This window comes from Struthio camelus, chromosome 12 (genome assembly GCF_040807025.1).
Source record: "Struthio camelus isolate bStrCam1 chromosome 12, bStrCam1.hap1, whole genome shotgun sequence".
Taxonomy (NCBI): domain Eukaryota; kingdom Metazoa; phylum Chordata; class Aves; order Struthioniformes; family Struthionidae; genus Struthio; species Struthio camelus.
In genome coordinates this window covers 721,469-741,774 of record NC_090953.1, presented here as the reverse complement: position 1 = coordinate 741,774, position 20,306 = coordinate 721,469, and the positions used below count along the sequence as shown (strand labels likewise).

The window sequence follows — 20,306 nt, the reverse complement described above, 5'->3', positions numbered from 1 at the left end:
TTAGCGAGCCCGGGCTCCCTGAAGCTGAGTGGTCAAAACCCAAAGGGCAGAAAACTGCAGTTATCTTACTCGGGACCAGAATGTTTCAGTTAGTTGTGCAAAATGTCAAACGGTAATTAGAAATTGAGAAGCACACACTGTTCAGTGACACATAACAGTGGCATTTCTATTTTCAGACCTTGAGACAACTTATCAGAGTCGAAGCCTAATTAACGCACAACACTTGAGCAGACAATGGAGGGTGACCCAGATTTCACCCATCTCTAGATGCTACTTGCTTGCAGGAAGGCTTTGAACACTGTTCATGCTTTGGATATAGATAAGGAGGAGATGGCCACTGAGCTCCCCAGAGCAGAGCAAAGCGATGGCGCTCTGCAGAGACGCTCGCCGGCTCTCTGCTCCTCGGTACGGGGCACCCTTTGTGCTTCAATTCTCAAGGTGGGAAATGAAGCGGTAACAGAATCACCCTGTCTCGGCGGAGCTGGCAGACAACCGGGGCCCCGGAGGAGCATTCGCAAAGGGTTTGCAGCTGCATTTCCGCGCAGGGTCCAGGTCTCTGCAGCAAAGTGATGCAGAAGGAGATGTTAACCCCCAGCCGGGCTGGGGTCAGGGCACAGTAGCCACGTCCGCCCCGTGACACGCTGTGGGAGGATGCCACCGATGCCCCAGAGGACCCCGCAAATCTGGGCGATCCCTTAGAGAAGGCCACTGCATTCGTCTGCCAAGTGCTAATCCCACCGTGCAAAGCTGTGCTCCCACGGTGGCTGAAGAGCTGGGAAGCCGATGGGACGTCTGCGCCCCGCCACCCACGTCCTCCCGCGGGAGCGGCCCAGGGAGCGCCGGGAGCCCCGGCAAGCAGCGCGGCCCCCGCTCCTGCTCCGGCCGCCCTTCCTCGAGTTACCATAGCAACACCGCTGGGATGTCAGTAAAGCACTGCTCCTCCTAAAATTAGCTTCCTTGCACAGATAACAGCATCACAGCACGACAGGCCCTCTGCTTTGCGAGGCCGCTGGGCGATGAGGAGCGGCGACGTCTCCCCGCAGGCCGGCCGGGTCGGCTCCCACCCCGGCTGCAAAGGGGGCTCAGTGAGCTGCCGAGCCCCCGCGGGGACGTCAGCGCCCGGGCAGCACCCGAGGGCCCCGGCAGCGCCCGCGGCTGGCGCGGCAGCGCCGGGATCTCGCAAGCGCACGCGAGCTGCCGCGGCCGGGGAGCGGAGCGGGCTCTCGCTCCCTGACGCGAGTCCTCTTTCGCCTGCTGCGCCGCGTGAACGCCTTCACCGGGGAGCTTTCCTCAGAGGTTTCCCCCGACGTTAAATGCACCGAATGTTGATTCGTTTAAACCAAAGATCGGGGATAATTTTAGGCAAGTATGAGATCAAAACTGGATCCCCCCCATTTTCAAGCTTTCTCAAATTGCGGACACCTAGTGTTTTTTCAAGGGCAGAGAAGAGCTTTCAGAAAGGCGAGAGCTGGTGCCAGGGGGTCCCGGGGGCGCGTGGGCCTTTCTCGGACCGCTGCAGGCACGAGGGGCGGAGGAGAGGCCCCGCGTCGCAGTCGCGCTTTGGGGGTTTGCAAACGTCTCCGAGGGCCCTGCCTGCCACAAGAAGCTCGGAGCTGCTTGGGGCATTTCTGCCAAGGGTTACACCCTCCCTACACCACTCCCTGGCGGTTCAGGACAGCATCCCAGCCTCCCCAGAAACCCGGGGCGAGCCCGGGCGGCGTTGATGTCCTGAGCGATGCCTGCGGTCCCGTCTCACGCTCAGTGAAGCTCCAGCCTAAAGCCTGCCCCAGGCCCCACAGCCCGGCCCCAAGAGCACCCCGCACCCCTTGCGCCAGCTTTCCCCAGCTTCAGCAAGACTCTTTCAGATGCATGTCAACAAAACACACGAGGTGGGATTTAGGCTGACTTTGTGTTCAGTCAACACTGGAGCTCTGAAACCCTCTAAGCTCTACACGGCTGGACAGACAATGCTCCTTTGCGCCGACCCGAGACGTGTTTGACGGCCCCGGCCCGGGGCGCGCTGCTCTGAGAGCTGCTGCACCTCTGCCTGCAGAGCAAGAGCAGCCCCAAACACGGGGAAAAGGAAAGCAAGATAAAGCCACCTGAAAGAGCAACGCAGGCAGAAAGCGACTGTGGCAGCAGACCTGCCAGTCTAACAGGGGATGGGGGCCAGGACAGTGCTTTTTAGTTCAGGTTGGACAGAGCAAGAGTGACTGCACGTGCACACATAGTCTGGGAAGAGCCAGCCAGACACGATAAATCCCGTAAGTCCAGTCACCCACGAGGCCCTGTAACACAGAAACATCCACCACCGTACCTGCAGAGGCTGCAGCCAGCAGAGCTGTCTTGGAGCCAGATGCAAAACTGCTTGAGCAGCACAAGGACAGGAGAAAGCCGCAGAGAGGACAGAGGCCACCCAGCCCACACTGCAGGCAAAGGCTCCAGCCTGGGCAGCAGCACCAGCCATGGAAGAAAAGGAGAGGGAGGAGAGGACATTTAACCTAAGCTGAAGCAGATGGGATGCATTGTGAGTACTCAGCAGGTAGTTAGGCACACCTGGAGCGACATGGGGACAGGCCAGGGTATGGGATATCCCTCCAGCAGCCCTGCAGGCATTTCGCAGTGTGGGTGGGGAGGATGCCCAGCAGCGCCCGGTCTCACCCCGACCCGGAGCCGCGCGGCAGCGGCTGGTTCAGCGCGCGCGGGGGAGCACCAGCGTCGCTGGGCACCTCCTGCTCGCGGGGACGCCTCTGCCCGGGGGCTGCTGCCCCTGCCCCGAGCCGGGACCGGGAGCCCCGCGCCGGCGGGGACGTGCGCGAGGACAGTGCACGGGGCAGCCGGGGCTCCGGGCTGCCGGGGGCACCGGCAGCCTGGGTAGGGGGCACATCCTCCTGCCCCGCGGACCCCGGCGCCCAGCGAGCGCTCCCTGCCAAGGCCCGGCAGCTCCCCACGCGCTCCTAAACTATTTTTACCCAGCGGTTGCTATAGAAACGTCAGACCCACTGGCGGTGATGCAGCCGCTTTCGGAAGTGCTGTATCACCGGCTGCCTCCCGCCTCGGAGAGCTCGCGGGGTGCTGGGGGGGGCATTTTGGGAGCCCTGAGCTTCGGCAGAGCCCGCTGCAGCGCCCTGTGGGCCAGCCTGGCCCAGAGAGACCCAGGGGGGACAGTGAGGGATGCACGTGGACCGAGGAGGCCAGCAGCATCCAGAGCAGCCTCGGCAGAGCCGGAGCCTGTCGCCCCGGCCCTGCTGCTCTTTCCCCCTTCCTGGGAGGAGCTGCGGGGCTCAGGCTCTCCCCGCACCTCCCAGCCACAGCAGGATCTCTCGGCTTGTAGTTGGGGCCGAGATGCCCCGAAGCAGCCGCTGGCGGCTTTACCCTTCCCTGGGCAGGAGAGGCCGCGGGGTGCAGACCTGCAAGAGCAGCAGTGCGGCCGCTCTGCGCGGGGAGCGAGCGCGCCGGGGAGCGTGCAGGCGCTTGGCCCCTTTCCACCCGGCTGTGCTCTGGGCTGTTCCTAAAGCCTGCAAAGGAAACGTGGCAGTTGTCTGCCACAGGCTGCATCTCACAGAGCCGCATACGTCCTCCTGCCAAGCTGTGTCTAGCTGTGCAAGGCCTGCAACGTTCAGCCTCGGAAATAAGCGGGCAGTGTCTCGGTAAAGGCGCGAGAAGGGCTCAGTTATGGCCGCGCCAAGGCTGGGCAGCACGGAGCAGCTCCCGCGCAAGGTCCCCTCGCCGGGGGGTCTGCATCCCCGCGCCCCATTGCGGACACCGCCACGACCTGCAGCTCCTCCGCGCGCGGCTGGTCCCCGGTGCAGGGAGACGCAGCCACCCCCGGGCCGGGTCTCTCCGGAGAGCAGCCTGCACCGAGCGCGCCGTTACAGATGGGGCGAGAGCGGGCGCCGCAGACGCAGCAGCGCTGAGAAGCGCATCTTGAAACACTGGCTGAAACCATGCTGCATAGGCAGAGCCTCGCTCGCCCTGCCCTGCGGCCAGCCGCTCTCCAGCCCGAGCTGGCACACGGGAGGGCAAGCGGAGCCGGCTGCACGCGGCGCGCATGCAGCGCTTCATGGCCACACAGGATGTCAGTGGCAGGGCTGTCACTTGCAAAGGCCTTCATGCATATTAGTTAATTAATCTCCATTGCACCACGGGAAGCTGGTACTTTGCTTCCTTAATTTTTCCGGCAGGAGAAATTAGGGTCAGAGTCAGAGCAGATGCAAATCTGCCCCCTGTTTTGGCCCTGCTCAAGTCTGAGAGGGAAAGGTTGGGATGCTGGGAGACCTGCTGGTCCCCTCACTGGTGAAAACCTCGGCGAGGAGCACAGCCGGGGCCGAACGCGAGCACGCAGCCCTCGCAGGGCACCTGGGCCCACGGCCGTGCGCCCGGGGGGGCCCTAGGGGTCCGGGCCGACGGGCCAGGCCTGCCCAGGCTGCTGAGCGGGAAGGACCGAGAGCAGCCGCAGCGCCGTGGGCCGCGCAGGCGGAGAGCAGGGGCGGCGGCGGAGCTGGTGGGCTCCCCCGAAACGCCAGCCTCGAACGCTCCCTCCGTCACCGGTATTTATTCCTGCAGGATAATTGTGTTTATAAAAAGATGCTGTGCGTGGATGAGCTGGCAGAAATAGCTGCACGGAGCAGAGCAGTGCAATGTAAGAGATGATCACCAGCTGTTCTGCGAGAGCACCCAAAATAGCACCAGCGACGGCGGGATGCGGTCCCCAGGGAGACGGCCCTTATTTAGCTCGCCCGGCTAGGGGAGGCAAGGCTGTGCTTGCGCCGTACCTGCGTCTGCCCCCGGCTGCAGGAGCTGCCTCTGCCTCCCAGGGCTGGGAAGCCGCCACCTCGGGAGAAATCTCGTGCCCAGGAGCCCGACCGGGCTCCCCCAAGCCATGGGCTGCGTTTCTGCAGCTCCTCCTGGAGCTGTAGAGGTGCGTGGGGCTGAGACTACCCAAGGCAGGCTGTCCCCGCTCCTGCGTTCGCAGCCTCCTGAAGCACCGTCACAGCCCCTGCTTGCATACCGCTGGAGACCACAGGCCCGTCGCACACAAACCAGGAAGTCCCATTATGATCCCAAAACGCTGCTGGAAGCAGCTCCCTCCTCCTCTGGGCTGGGCCAGCTCCTAATTATAACTTCCAAAAGTTGCAACAAACCCACGAGCGCGGGCCCCCTGCTTGCTGGCGGTGAGGGCGCTGGGCGGCCTGACGGCGCGCTCGCCACCCCTGCTCTGCCCCGCTGCGCGGCCGGGCACGGAGCCCTCTGCCAGCAGCCTGGTTTCAGGCAGAGAGCGCAAGTCCTGCTGCTTTATTCACCGCAGCAGCAGCGCCGGGCGGGCGCCCCGCACTCAGCACCTGCCCCAAGGGCACCCTCTCCCCACGGGACTGCAGCAAAGGGCCGCTCCGCCGGGAGCACCGCGTGGGGTGGCCCACGGGGCCAGGGCTTCGCAGGCACCTCCCGCCTGCGGTTCTCAGCCCCGAGCGTGAGGTCCCGCGGGGGAGGCGACGCGGAGACGGGGCAGCCCGGGAGGCAGCCCGGCCCGCTCAGGGAGCGGGGATGCCGCCCGGCCCTGACCTCCGAAAGCGGGCCAGTGCTCCGTGGCCAAAGCGGATGCAGCAGGTCTGCCAAGCTTAGGAGGAAAACAGGGAGCTCCTGTGATCCTTCAAACGCTTGCGTGCCCCGAGCATCTCGGTGCCAGGGACACGGAGCCAGGGCTCCCGCAGCGTCACGAGGCTCAGGCGCTCGAGGGAGCGGTGCCGAAAAGGGCTGCGGAGCCCTGTGCCGACATGATCCAGAGGCGCCAGCGAGCGAGAAGCACAGACGGCCCAGCCTGGCTCTCCTCGCTCGGGGTGACCGGCAGGAATCAACGCAGCCGCTCACCAAAGTGGAGTTTCAGCCGCTGTTCGCGACAGCCCGGCAGCAGTTGTCTGTGATTGCTGAGCTTTACCATGCGCAGCCAAAGCAGCAGGAGAGCTCTGGGGTGAGGACCCTGCTGGGCTTTGCCTTTTCATCTGCCTTCACTAGAAAGCTGCCGGTTGCCTTTGTCTCACCATCACTTTCCCTCCCCACTGGCCAGTTTGCAGCAGAGCTGCAGCCTGGAGCTGAAGGAGCAGGTGAAAATGACTGTGATGGAAAGCCCTACGTTTATTTAATTTGCCCGGGGGAAAGGGGCCAGCACACGCCTCACAGAGCAAGTCCGTGCCGTGCAAGTCCTGCTCAGCCTCCTGCGTCCGAGAGGGCCCCAAGGCTGCCAGCTACAACATCACACTCCTCCCTTTCCGTTGATCTCCTCTTTCCCTGATGTTTTTGCTTCTCCTCCACCATCCCAGCCCGGAATTCTGCTGAACGTCCTGCGAGGCGAGGACATCGCAGCGGGGCACAAGCACCCTCGGTTCCTCGGCCGAGGCGGGCAGCAGCCGCCGGCTCAGGAGGCCCGAGGCACCCTGCCCCAGCAGCAGCCCGGTAGCACGCTCCCTCCCACCCCGAGCCGGCCTGGGGCGGCCCCACATCCCACCCCAGCGCTTCCCCGCTCAGCTCCCTGCTCCACGCAGCCCCCGGAGCCGCCGTCTTTGCCGGCGCCATTGCCATGGCGTCCCCGGGGGACCGCGCGGATGCTCAGGAGGATGAAGCTCCCAGCACCGCCAGCCCGGGCCTGGGAGGCAGCGGACGCGTTGGCCCCGTGCGAGCCAGGATGGAGCCGGGGCAAATCCCCAGGCCCAGCCTGCAGCGGATGGGCAATTCCCTGCCCAGGGGCATCCCCCGACGCTTCGCGTGCCCAAGGCAGCGTCCTCCACGGCTACGCCTGCCCCAGGATGCACGTCCCTCCCGGGGCAGCGAGACACGCGCACGCCGTGGCTCAAGCCCCTCGTGCCGAGCAGCAGCCGCGTCCAGGAGGTCATCCCACCCCACGGAGCCGGGGCGCGCCCGGGACGCCACCAGCCCGCTGGCGTTTCCCTGCTGTAACGGTGTTTCTGAGTTCTAACGAAGGGCTCTAAAGTTCAAAACGGGCTTCTCCTGCGCCCGCAGCTCTCCCTTACGCGGTCCTGCCGAGAAACGCACCACCTGCAGCCCCTTTGCCCTGGGTTATAGGAGCGATAAACGCACTCCCGAAGGCTGCTGCCCTCCAGGTCAGCCCCAGCCTCTCGGCCTCCTGCATCCGCCCCTCGAATCATTTCTGGAGATGTCAGACAGCGCTGCTTGGGTGCGCGCTAACAGAGAAGGAAGAATGAGCTACACTGCTGCTGACCCCACCGCAAAGGTCACTTAGAAATAGGCAGTCCAGAAGGACAGAGGGTGAAAAGGGAGCCGAGACAGCGCAGAGAGCGCGTCCCAGCCATCTCTGCATGCCACTTCAGCTCATCCAAGCCCCCATCCTGATCACTGCCCCTAACAAACTGAGGCAGGAACAGGAACATGCAACCAAAATCCCCCATTTAACTAAAACCTCCCATTTTAGGTGCATCTCATCCCATATTCTCATCCCAGTTCAGAGCCTGGAGAACAGGCACTGGATGTGCAATGCCAAGAGTCAGGTTTGTCCAGCCAAGGAGAAGAAACTGGGCCCGAGGCTGCCGGGGCTCCCGAGAGCTCGCTGTGCCTCCTTTCTCCCAAATCCCACGGTTGTTCATTAATGAGTAAACTGCAGCCCAAGGAGCAGTGCAGACATTACTCAGCAAATCGTTATGAATAACTAATAGCTCCAAAAAAAAAAAAAAAAAAGAAACCTGTGACTAGATAACGTGTGAATAGGGAAGGGGGGGGCAGGACACATCTCCAGTTAATCACTCATTATGAATTATTCAACAAAACAGGAAGCAGGAGGCAAATACAGAAAGGCTTTGTGTAGGAGCAGAGGGGGCCACACGAGCAGTCGGTCCCTTCCGCAGCGTCCGGGCTGTGATCCCAGCAGCGCGGCCTGGACGAGCAGCCCCGGCAGAGCCGTCCCGAGGCAGCGCGAGGGCCACCGGCGAGAGCCACGTCCTGCCCGGCCCCGACGGTCCCTCCCTGCTGGGAGTAGAGCTGCCGCATCTCTCGCTGCGGACGTCTGAAAGCTCACGAGTTTGGACCGGTGGAGATGGAAAGCAAACTCGGGGGTCTGAAGCCCTGCGATGAAAAGCAGCTGCTGCTCTCCAGCCGGGCCGCGGCCACCCCAGCAGCACCGGTAACTCAGGCGCTTCTCGGCACAGGGATTGCAGCCTGGCCACGCGCCCCAGCCAAGAGCACCCAGAGCCGCGGCCGGCCAAGGCGGGTTTCTCACCGACGAGCGGCTGGTTAGCTTGAGAGTTGCAAAGCGCAAAACAGAAAAGGTCCTTCGCAGCGTGGGGGTTTGCTCGTTACTCATCACTTGCTGCTTCCACCGTCTCCTAATTGAGAGAACGGCTACTAGGAGGAATAATTAGAGCCTGGCGAGCGCCTGCGTGTGACTCAACGGCGTCTCGGCAGCCCTCCGCCGAGGGGAGGCGATTACAGCCGCGGCCGTCTCTGCCCCTGCAGCCGCTCGCGCTACGTGCTGGAAAGGTGGCAGCCGCCTCGCTCGGAGAGGGCTCTGCCGACCCTCTCGATGCAACGGCGGGTGATGCTCCCCACCGCCCGCCTCCAGGGCGCTCCCACCCCGCGCCCACGCACCGTCCCCAGCCCAGGCCCCCGCGCGCGGCCACGTACTCTGGGGCTGGTTTTCATCTGCGCTGGGTTATTTCCAAGCTCTGGCGAAGTTGTAGTTTTTGTTCCTCGATGCCTTTAGACTTGCAGTTAGGTCAAAGGCAAGAGAGAGCAGAGAGACTTTCTTGATACTTCTTAAATTGCAAAGTGTCAAGCACTTACATAATTGCACATTGCCAAAGTACGTTTAGTAAGAAACCAGAAATAATGCTGCGAGGCAGGAGCACCAACTCCTTGCCCCAATGTAACTACGAACAGGAACAAGTCTCCCCAGGTGCGTGGCCGTCCGAGCGCGGGCCGGCCCGTCACCCAGCCCTCGCGCAGCCGTCCACGCTGCCGCCTCTGCTGTCAGACGACCTTTATTCTCTTCTCCACTGCTTGCTCCCTTTTTGGAATTTGGTAACGTGTGAATTTCTTTTCTTGGGCCGGTACAAGAATACCTGCTTCATGCTGGGATGCGCAACGGCTTTCTGACGCCGACATTGTGAGCAGAGGGGAGCACAAACCCACACGCTTGGTGGGGAGTCTGCTCTTATCCTGCCAAGGCAGCTTCTGCGATTTTAGATTTGTTTCAAGTGTGGAGCTCTTCCACAAACACACTGGTGTGTGTGCATGCCTCCGAGAAAACAAACAGACAAACGCACACATTCGCAGAGCTGGTATGGCCAATTTAGCATGTTACTGATGCATCTTTGCTTTACTTGAGTTAACATGGAAACTGCCATAAGGTTTTCCTAGATGCTTGCTGAGATAAGACCTACTTCATCTTTCTGCCAGCTCTGATTAGTATTGCTACTATCATCTTTTACCAAAGAAAGTTGCAATCTGAGATTATACTTTAGTAATCATAGGAGAAATTTCCCCTAATATTAATCTAATCTAAGGCAGAGCGCTATGATGAATACCGTTACAGGCAGCAGTAGTCACGTGCTAAATTTCAAAGCCATGCATTACTTTGTTTATTGTGCGTTTACAAACATTTCCCCATCCTCTAGCCAATTACCTGTTTGTGCTGGGACTACTCCTAGAGAGCCAGTCTTCTCAGCAGCCATGGACTAAATGGTCTGGGGTCTGCAGGAAAGCAGTTCTCTGCCTGGATGAGAGATTCGGGGACCAGAGGTCCCCTCCAGTGACAGCAGAAGGTCCATATTCTCAATATCTTCTCAGGAGACATTAAGGGGAGCTTTCTGCCATAGAAAGCAGCAATTCCCAACAGATACACAGCAGCCCCAGATGATCCTGGTCAGAGACCTGACCCAGCTCCTCCTGGAGAAGGCTCACCCAAGCGCCTGTGCCCAGGCAGCAGAGGTTCCCTCTTCCCAGGCAGCGGCATCAGAGCAGAGGCCAGGAAGGGTTTCATGGACCCTGTTTGTGGACCGCTGCTCCTGGGTGCAGGACTGTCTGGTGCCATGAATGTAGGATTTCATGGCTGTAGCATAGAGCCCTTCTCCTGCCCACCTCTCCAGCAGCCCCAGCCTCCAGGACAGACTCCCGAGTCATTGGTTTGCCTTTTAACCCTGCAGAGATCTGTGACCCGCTCAGGAAGAAATCCAAGAGTAGCTTTAAACTCACCCACATGTTTTCTACAGAGGAAGCAGAAAGACTTGCAGGTACCCACAGAAGTGGCAAACGGCTTCACAAAGAGACCCTACGTGCAGCACCCACACTGCTCCAAGCACCCATCTAGCTGTCTGGAGGTCTCCAGACCCCTTTCACCCCTCCTCAGCCTCACCTGCCCGTGCTGGTGGTGGGGAGCTGCCAGGGCAGCCTGGGCTCCCTCTCCCACGTGCATGGCCTCTGTGGGGTTGGCACCATCTTGCTGGTGTGGGGGAAGCATCCACGCTGGTGCACAGCTGTGGAGGTGCCTGTGCACTGGCCAGAACCTCCTTTCTGGAGGCAGGAGAGGCATTTCTACAATTGCACGCACACACTCCTTTACTGCCACTCTCCCTCACAAAATCACCACCTCCTTGCACACCTCCTCATGGCTTCCCATACCTCCAGCCACCTCTGACGTGGACACCCACTCACGGCTACATGGACATGCTCAGGTACACACAGACCTGTGCTTGCAGGCAGCACGCACACCCGCACACTCCTCGTGGCCTCCCTCTCAGCCAGAAACACCCGCTCACAGCATGCACCCCCCAGTGCCATAGCCCCACACCCTCCCACCCCACAAGTGCAACAGCCCTCAGCCAAACTGGCCTCGCCACGTAGGGTTGCACTTGGCACAAGTGGGCACCAACACATACACGTGTGCACAGGTACTCGCACACCCTCACGCACAGCTACGCCATGCACGCACATCGCTCGCGCACACAGAGCACACTGGCGTGGCTCCCCACCTGCCTGGGGAGCCTCGTGCACACACACCTGGCACCTCCACACCTGCCTGGCACACAGGTGCCCCCACTCACGCACCTCGCACACCCCCACTGACACCCTCGCACACAGCACATGAGGACCCACATTACACACATCGCACCCTCAGTGCTGGCTGCTTCCACGATGACCTCACATGTCTGCCACACAGGTCCTCTGACCCCACACACAGAGCGTATGGGTATCCCCCATGCACATACACTTGGGCCATGGGATCACAGGACAATTAATGCTGGAAGGGACCTTGGGAGGTCTCCAGTCCAGCTGGGGGCGGGGGGGGGGGGGTCAACACCAGGTTGCTCCGGGCTGCCTCCAGTGGGGTCTTGAAACCCTCCAAGGAGGGAGATGGCACAGCCTCTCTGGGCAGCCTGTTCCATGCTGGACTGTCTTCATGGTGGTACATGGGCACAGTAACACATGCTCAGCACAGGACCACCTTGGCATGCACGAGTGTGCACACGCAACACACTCGTACCAACACACATCCACGAGCACATGGGCACTCACAGCCACCAGGGTACATGTGTGCACACACTGCTCCGTGCACATGGGCATACTGACACATCCACATGTGGACACGTGAACCCTCCCCCCGCCCCCCGTGCACAGATGCTCGGTTACACATCCCTGCACATAGCCACACAGACGACACACGAGCAGACAGACCCACACTCAAGCACAGAAATGCAGCTCCACAGAGTGACAGACACGCACACATTGATGCACATGGACAGAGACACGCAGCTCCTGCACACCCACAGACACAGATACCACCACAAGGCCAAACCCTGCACGTGAGCGCAGACACACACACCCCACATGCACACACAGACACACGCCACTGCACCTGGCACCTGCACACAAACACCCCCGTACTCACACAGCTCCGCACACAGACGGACACCGATGCAGACACACACCCGGCACACGCAGCCCCCGCACACATGGACAGGGACACACGCACACACACCCTTGCACACACTCCCACGCTCGCGCATCCCCGCACACTCACGGGCACGGACACAGACGCACCCCCGCGTGCACACGCGCCTCCCCGGCCCCGGACACCCCCGCCCCGGCGCACCCCGCACCCACTCGGGGGCGGACGCGCCGCCCCCCGCGCAGCCACGGCCGCGGGCCGGGCAGCGCCGGGAGCACCGGCAGAACCGGGCAGCGGCGGCGGCGGGTGACGCAGCCGCCCGGAGCGCGCAGAGGGACGGCGCGGGGCCGCCCGGCTCCGCGCACCGGCACCGGGAACTCGGCAGAGGCGCGGGGAGCTGGGCACCGTGCACGGCCCCGCGTACCGGCACCGGGAGCTCAGCGCCGCGCACCGCACCAGGTACCGGCACCGGAAACTGGGCAGGGGCACGGGGAGCTGGGCACCGCTCACCGGTACCGGGAACTGGGCGCCGCGCACCGCACCGGGTATCAGCACCGGCAACTGGGCAGGGGCGCGGGGAGCTGGGCGCCGCGGACCGCGCACTGGTACCGGCACCGGGAGCTGAGCAGGGGCACCGCGCACTGGTACCGGCACCGGGAGCTGAGCAGGGGCACCGCGCACTGGTACCGGGCAGCGGGACGGGCGAGAGCCGGGTCCCCGGCATCAGGACCTCGGACAGGGACGGGGCGGCCCCGCGCCGCCGCGGAGCCCCCGGGAGCGGGACCCTCGGCGCTGTCCCCGCCGCCTCTCCCAGTGCCCACGGAGCGGGTCCCGGGGCTCCCCGAGCCGCGGCAGTGGGGCCCGAGGGGCTGGACACCCCCGGCACGGCCCAGGGCCCGCAGCAGAGTCGGGCCCCCAGCAGGATGGCACTAGCGGGGTGAGGGGATAACCTGCTCCGAGGGAAGGGTGGCCACCTGTCTCGAGTGCATCCGTTCTCTGCCCTGCTATCTCTGCAGCCCCAGGGCTGAGTGAGCCGGGGAGCCAGACAGCCTTGCCGACCCCCCCCAAGGGACAGCAGGAAGGGGCAAGGCACCACAGAAATGGGAGACATCTGCACCTGGGCTGGGACCCTCCCACAGCACCGTGGATGGGCGACAGAGGGACAGGAACAAGGGGAAATGGAGGTGAGAGCCACCAGGAGACCAACTTAAAATAAGTCTGGGGGCTCCCCAAGCAGAAGGGGCTGTGGGCATCTCAGTCATATGTCTGTGAGAAGGGGAAGTGACACTGCTCACAAGCCTTTGAGGAAGGAGAGCTGTATGATGTCCTGGAGCTAAGCGCTTAAGAAGGTCCTAGAGCTGCAGGATCCTGGGGCACCAAGGACATAGGCTTGTGGCAAAGGACAGACCAGCTTGTGCTTACCATGGGGGAAGATTTTCAGAGAGATCTGATGAACACATGCTGCCAAGCGCTCCAGAGCGAATCAGGCAGGCTCGGACTGGTCCCTCCACAGATGCAGATACTCCAGGGAAGGGCTCGGCATGGCTCGAGTGGGAACTGCTGCTCGCAGCTGGACGGTTAGGAAGGGGGAAACGAAAGCATGGAGCAAGCAGGTAGCAGTGCTCTTGGACACTCACTGGCTGAAGGTCCGTTTCTGTGCCTCCATGACGTTTCCATGGTACTGGCCATTTTCTAGTCCCTCCAGAAGAGCTCTGAGCTGCTGCCCCTGCCATGTGCATAAAGCCCACTACATCTGAGGGCTGCAGGAGACTGGTGTCATTCCTCAAGGGCACAGGCAGTAGGGTCACAAGGCACTCAGTTTGCATGTCACAGCTGTAGAGCAATGCACAGGAGCCTTACCCGACTACATTTCCTGTAGCCAGCCCATGCCAGGCAGCAGCAGGGAAGCACTCGTCAGGAGAGACCATGCCTGGTGATTTTCCTGAGCTGGTCCTGGTACAGAGATAGCTGCCAGTGAAACTTTCTCTCTTATCTTATTCTCCCACACAAGTGGCTCACATTGCCATTAAGCAGCATGGAGTCACACACAGCTTGACCACAGGTGGTTAGAATTTCATTCCATGGTGAGGCAGCAAAGATCATGGCCCTGGCCCAAGAAGCCATGAGAGGTGCTCACATCATCTCCAGTGGGCTCTGCTACAGCCTGAGGGAGCTAGAAGACAGAGCAGGAACCATGTCAGCATCCAGGCCGTTCCGATTTACCTGGCACTTGGGGAAGTCAGCTACATTCAGGCAAATGTTAGCATATTCATAGCAAAGCAGAGCTGGAAAAGAGCAAGGCAAGACGAGTTAAGATACAGCATTGTCAAGGAACAACAAGAGCGGGGCTGCTCCACGAGAGGAGACAAGCCAGAAGCTGAGGGTGCATCAGCAGGGCACAGTCCCACAGCACCTGTGCAGGACAAGGTTGGTGACAGCAACAGCTCACACCAGCAGTGATCACCGGGCAAAGGCAAGGGCACAAGCCAGGTCCAAGGTCAACCAGGGAAGTCCAGTCAACAAGCCTGGTCTGTCAGGGCTGGACACACACTTACCTGTAAAACAGTCCAAGGCAGGCCTAGGCCTACTGGGCCCAAATTTAAATGGAGCTCCCAGCCCACGGGCAGAGGGTGTGTGGGCAAAAGTCCCAGGTGAGGTTGGTCAGGGCAATTAAGGCCAGCTGTTGCACTCCGGGCTCTGGCAGCCATGTCTTCTGGTATGCCTAAAACAGAGCAGGCCAGAAACTCCCTCATTGCTGGTGGTGCTTCCTGGAAGAATAGGGTACATCCTGAGATGACATCATCGAGAAAAATTATAGGGACCAATATCATAAAGTAAATGCATGGCAGAGCAGAGAGAAAGCAGGGCAGGGGCACCTCCCAGCTGACAAAGATCAGCACATTTAGTCCAAGAGACCCTAAAGTTCAAGCGTGGGCACAACCCACCCTTTCTTCCTGGTCCAGTTCATTTGGCTTGCATCCCAAGAAGCCCTGCAGGCAGCATGAAACCCTGTGCACAAGGTGCTATAAACGTGTAGAAGCGGGGAAGGCTCAAGGTAGCTCTTACCGCCTGCCCTGCCAAGGTGTGGGGTGGCTGGGATCAGAGAGCCAGCAGATTGCAGAGCAATGCTGAGCATGGTGTCTCCTGGGAAGCCAGGGAGAGAGCGAGAGCCAGGGCCGGGGAGCAGGCACTCACCAGTCCTTCTCTTACTTTCCCAGTTGCAGGCTGACACCACCTTTCCCTGCCAGTGAGCACCAGCCAGTGCCATGGATGAGGCAACGGAGCTGCAGATGGGTGGGAACTCCCTCCTGAAGGCCGTGTGGCTCGGCCGGCTCCGGCTGACCAGGCTTCTGCTGGAAGGGGGGGCTTACATCAACGAGAGCAATGAGAAAGGGGAGACTGCCCTCATGGTGGCCTGCATCACTAAGCATGTCGACCAGCAGAGCATTAACAAAGCCAAGATGGTGAAGTACCTGCTGGACAACAGAGCTGACCCCAACATCCAGGACAAGTCTGGGAAAACAGCCCTCATGCATGCCTGCATCCAAGGCGCTGGGGGAGATGTGGTCTCCCTGCTGCTGGAGAATGGGGCAGACCCCAGCCTAGAGGACCACTCTGGAGCATCAGCTCTGGTCCACGCCATCAATGCAGATGACAAGGATGTGCTGCAGCATCTCCTGAATGCCTGCAAAGCAAAAGGGAAAGAGGTGATAATTATCACCATGGACAAATCAGCTTCCGGCACCAAGACTGCTAAGCAGTACCTGAACGTTCCCCCTTCGCTGGAGTTCAAGGAGAAGCCCCCCGCCGAGGCCTGCACAACACCCTCCGACACCAACCTGAAAACACCTGTCTCAGCACCTTCCCCTGCTGAGAAGGAAAACAGCATCCTTGGCTCACACCCGACACCTCCCAGGGACAGCCACTCTGCCAGGGCTCCCAACGAGCCTCCCTCCCCCAGCCGGAAAACCTGCAATCCCAAGAGAGCCCGTTTGCCGCAGCTGAAACGGCTGCAGTCAGAACCGTGGGGTCTCATCGCACCCTCAGTGCTGGCTGCTTCCACGAACCATGATGACACTAAGCGGGTCTGCACAGACGATGAAGTAATCATGGGCATCAGTGACCTGTCATTTTCCAAAAAGGCTCCTCTAGCTAGGACCAACAGCAGCAAGAGCAAAGACCCATCTCTCTTCCCCCTGGTGGATGAGCAGGCTCTGAAGACATCATCAGCCTCTGGGTCAGTCACAAGGAAAACAGCTTTTGAGAAGAGTCAGGCTGCCCATCAGCGCTTACCCCGAAGGAGCACAGTCCCTGCAGAGCCAGAAAGCATCAGCTCCTCTGTCATGGGCTCAGCAGTGGCGATGGACACGCTGCCCTGGAGAAGGCTGGCCACCGAGCATTATGACTCCGACTCACAGCTCTCCTGCAGCTCCAGCACCAGCCCAGCCGATGCAGGGAAGGTGCCTTCAGAGAGGAGGAAGCTCAGCGGTTCTCAGCTGGCTTTGTTCAATGGCTCACGAGAGTCCCTGGACAGCATCACCAGCACATCTCCCGGGACAGTCCGGCACCGACCGCCCAACCTGCTAGAAAGGCGAGGGTCTGGGACTCTTCTGCTAGACCACATCTCTCACACAAGACCAGGATATCTGCCACCATTGAATGTGAACCCCAACCCCCCAATCCCTGATATTGGCTCCAACAGCAAAGCTTCCTCCCCGCTCACTGCTGGCTTAAAATCCCTGGTACCTGTTGCTCCTAGCTCACCCAAAAGGGGTGACTTGAGAAGCAAAAAGAAACTCCTCCGGAGACACTCCATGCAAGTGGAGCAGATGAGGCAACTCTCTGATTTTGAGGAAATAGTGGCCCTGTAGCTACATGACAGCTTATATTCCCCAAAGTCTACTAAATCAACGTTCTCTCTGTAGAAATGCAAATGACGGCTCCTGAACACAGCAGTCACTGGCTCTGGGGGGAGCACTGGCAGCTGAGGGGGTATCTAGACCTGCATACGGGGTTGAATGAGGAGATGCTTGCGCCCAGTTTCCAGACCTGTAAAGAGAACTAGGGAATCACAGGCAACATGGAAGCAAGCCCAAACATTTAAAGTATCTTCTGATCTTAATTCATTTCTGGACATCCCCCAAGAGCAACTACCTGAGAGAGCTGTTCTCAGAACATCTGAGATATAGTCAAGCTTCACACAAAGGCTCCTGGCTGCAGTTCATTTATTCCCGATTATTTATGATCCATGTCTGTTCCATCCCACTCGTTCTAACACAGAAACCAGTCTGGGAGCCCCATGTCAGGGTGCCACAGGGATGATGTATTTGTGAAGTGCCTATCAGGAAGGAAAGGAGCTTAATGCTGTGAGAGGCTGGAAGAACAGAAATAACCCTCCTTAGCAATTGAATGTATTTATACCTTCACTGTGCTGGAGAAGGGAGACAATTCTCTCTGCCTCAGAGATATCCAAGCACTTTGAAACCCCAGAGGCTGAGTCAAATCTGTTACTGGTGCAACCCAGTGTCTTCAGTGGGCCCGCATCTGGAATGGATTTGCCTCAGTTTCTCTAAAGCAACTCAGATTCAGTGGCATTTCCCATCACACTGAGCAATTGCGAGCACTGAATCCCTGGCCAAGGAGCACTCCCAGCTCTGTCTGTATGGGAAGCTTTTGCCAGGGATGGAGGCGTCAGCTGTGCACCCGGCCCTGGCTGCCGTCACAAGGTGGGCTCCCAGCGGGGCTGTGCTTGAGGCACTGCAGCATCCGTCCTCAAGCAAGGCCCTGATCCCTGGCTGCCTCAGAGCTGCATTGCCGGCACGCAGTGCTCTTGAGGGGGCTCGTCGGGGCGGAGGGGGAACCTGTGGGCACAGCAGCACAGCCAGCATGCCTCTCTGCTCCGCCGCCCCACTGCAATAACAGTCCTTTGGGGCCGACGGCAACGACAGCTGAGGCTGCTTTGGACCGCCCTTGTTCACCCTGCAGGGCTGGCCCTGAGCAAGCCCAGGCTGGGTCGGTGCAGGGGAAGGGCACCGTCCATGCAGGCAGCCCCCCTCAGCCTTCGGGTGTGTGGCCAGGGCTCGCCCCCGTTCAAAGCAGACTGCTGCGCGGCCCCCAATGCCCGCACAAGACGAGCATTTCTGAAGGGACAGAGCCCCCACCGGACTACGGAAGTCACGCTGGAGGGTGGCAGAAGCAGACCCGAGCAAGGGAGGAGGGAAGGACTCCCCAGGAGCCCGGACCCAGGCAGGAAGAAGCGGCAGCCAAGCGACAAGCCCGCCCCGTGCTGGCGTCTGCAGTTTTTTGCACAGCCTGGTCCTGATGCAGCCAGGAAATGTGTCTGCGTAGCCGGCAGTGGGAATCTGTGTATCCTTCTTTGTGCATGGGGACCCGGACCCCAGTCCTACCAATGGAGCCGCGCAGCACCCAGCTGTAGGACCGGGCCTACACAAGTAGCACACGGCAGCTTTGCAGCATCAGGGCAGCAAGACCTTGCACCTTCAACCCCCTCCCACCCACAACCCTCACTGCTTTGACCTCCCCAAAGCACTGGCTGTGGGGAACACTCCCCACCACACATTTATTTTGGACTCTAGGCTGGTTTTGGCCTTCCTGTGCTGCAGCTGCTGTCAATCTCAGCTAAACCCCGCTGCACAGAACCAGCTCGAAGAGGAAAATCAACCCACGGTCTTGTGCTATTAACTCAGTGAATGGTTCGGATCTGTAGCCTACCTTAAATGTTGTACCACTAGTCTAAACCCAAGTGAGAATAACTCCTGAGGGTTTATTCAATGAAATCTTACATATCCCGACGCCCACTGTAAAGGCAGCACAGCATCGCTTTGACAAGCAAGTGACAGCAGTCTCACTCCACTTGGGCTGATGTGTTATTCTCTCATTGCCTAGATCAGCCAAATACATGCTTCCGTTAGTCCTTCTGAAACCACTCATGATGAGCTAGTACCTTACCCAGTGCATTAGCTGTCCTCCAGACTGTTGCAAAACTTTGCACAGTTCCTGCATAAAGCAGCATTGTACGTTGTTTTTAACTGCACAAGAATACCCTCTGAAAGTACATTTTAGATTTAAATACGCTATTTAGATCAAAGGCGGGCTTATATTTTTACAGCCTTAAAGTTTATACTTTCTGGAAGTCAAATAGGTCTTATATAATGAATTTCAGGCATATTTTACCTATAACAATGAAGTTTGTCTTATATTTTAGATTGTAGATTTGAATCCTGTAGTTCACTTTTTCTGTTCATTTCTAAATATTCCAATATTTTGTGGGTTTTAAAGTAACATTTGATGTCTTCTGTTAGTGATCTAAGACAACGGTGCCTGCAAAACGCAGGCTACATGTTATGAGCTTCCTGCACTCTGTGCGCTGGACCTGGGAATGTGACAAGTGCTCCTGTATTGGAATATACAGGAATGTTTTAATTCACTTACTTAAATGAGAGTGTGTGTGTGTGTGTGTGCGCGCGCATATAGACATAAATATGCAGAAAGATGTTTGAAGATAGTGTCATGTAATAGCATAGAATTTTTATATTATTATTATATTAATAAAAAGTTTAGTATTGTCCCTAAATCCATCACTGCGATTCCCTGAGTTATGAATTATTTTCCTTTAAAACTCCCCCGTGCTCGGGGCGGTTAGCAATCGGGTACGTGGAGTGGGGTGCCCGGACAGCCCTTCCTGCCCCGCGGCTTGCCGGGCCGCGGCACCGCAGCAGCGCCTGGGGCAGCTCCGTGCCAGCCCCGCCGGCCTGGCCCGGGCAGGAGCTTCTGCCCCAGGGGGGCCACAGCAACGGCCCCAGGGAGCTTTGCCCCGGCCCCCTGGCCCTGAGCGCCATCCTGGTCCCAGCGCCCGGAGCGCTGTCCGGTTCCCCAGTGCCCGCAGCACCGGGGTCAGTCCCTGTCGCCCCAAGCACCATCCCAGGCCTCAGCGCCCCGCAGTACCGGGGCTGGTCCCCAGGGCCCTGAGCACCATCCCAGTCCCCGATACCCACAGTACCGGGGCTGGTCCCCAGTGTGCCAAGCACCGTCCTGGTCCCTGCACCCCGAGCACCATCCCGGTCCCCATTGCCCCAAGCACCGTCCCAGTCCGCAGTGTCCTGAGCACCGTCCTGGACCCCCTTGCCCTGAGCACTGTCCCAGTCCCTGATACCCACAGTACTGGGGTCAGTCCCGGGGGCCCCAAGCACTGTCCCAATCCCCGCAGCCCCGAGCAGCATCCCGGTCCCCAGGGCCCCGAGCACCGTCCCCGTCCCGGCGGCCCCGAGCATCGTCCCGGTCCGGGCGGGCCCCTGCCGCGGCCGGTCCCCGCGGAGCTGCCCGCCCCCGCGGCACGCGTGGCACGGGCGGGGCGGCGGCGGCAGCTCCCGGCCCC

The 20,306-nt window shown here is 60.0% G+C and overlaps 1 protein-coding gene across 2 annotated transcripts; it reads left to right on the top strand.

The window, feature by feature from the left end:
- The first annotated feature begins 12,221 nt into the window (after window positions 1-12,221).
- Window positions 12,222-19,451, top strand: ANKRD34C (ankyrin repeat domain 34C). 2 transcript variants are annotated; one of them, XM_068958423.1, is made up of 3 exons: window positions 12,222-12,370; window positions 12,928-13,095; window positions 15,130-19,451. In XM_068958423.1, exon 3 carries the CDS (start codon window positions 15,178-15,180, stop codon window positions 16,780-16,782), a length of 1,605 nt encoding a protein of 534 aa, XP_068814524.1. In that variant the 5' UTR covers window positions 12,222-12,370; window positions 12,928-13,095; window positions 15,130-15,177; the 3' UTR covers window positions 16,783-19,451. The 2 variants fall into 2 exon arrangements, with proteins under 2 accessions (XP_068814524.1, XP_068814526.1); XM_068958425.1 differs by lacking the exon at window positions 12,928-13,095.
- The last annotated feature ends 855 nt before the right edge of the window (window positions 19,452-20,306 follow it).

What these genes read in the sequence shown, in the direction of transcription:
- ANKRD34C (XM_068958425.1), top strand. Translation starts at nt 15,178, where the DNA reads ATGGATGAGGCAACGGAGCTGCAGATGGGTGGGAACTCCCTCCTGAAG.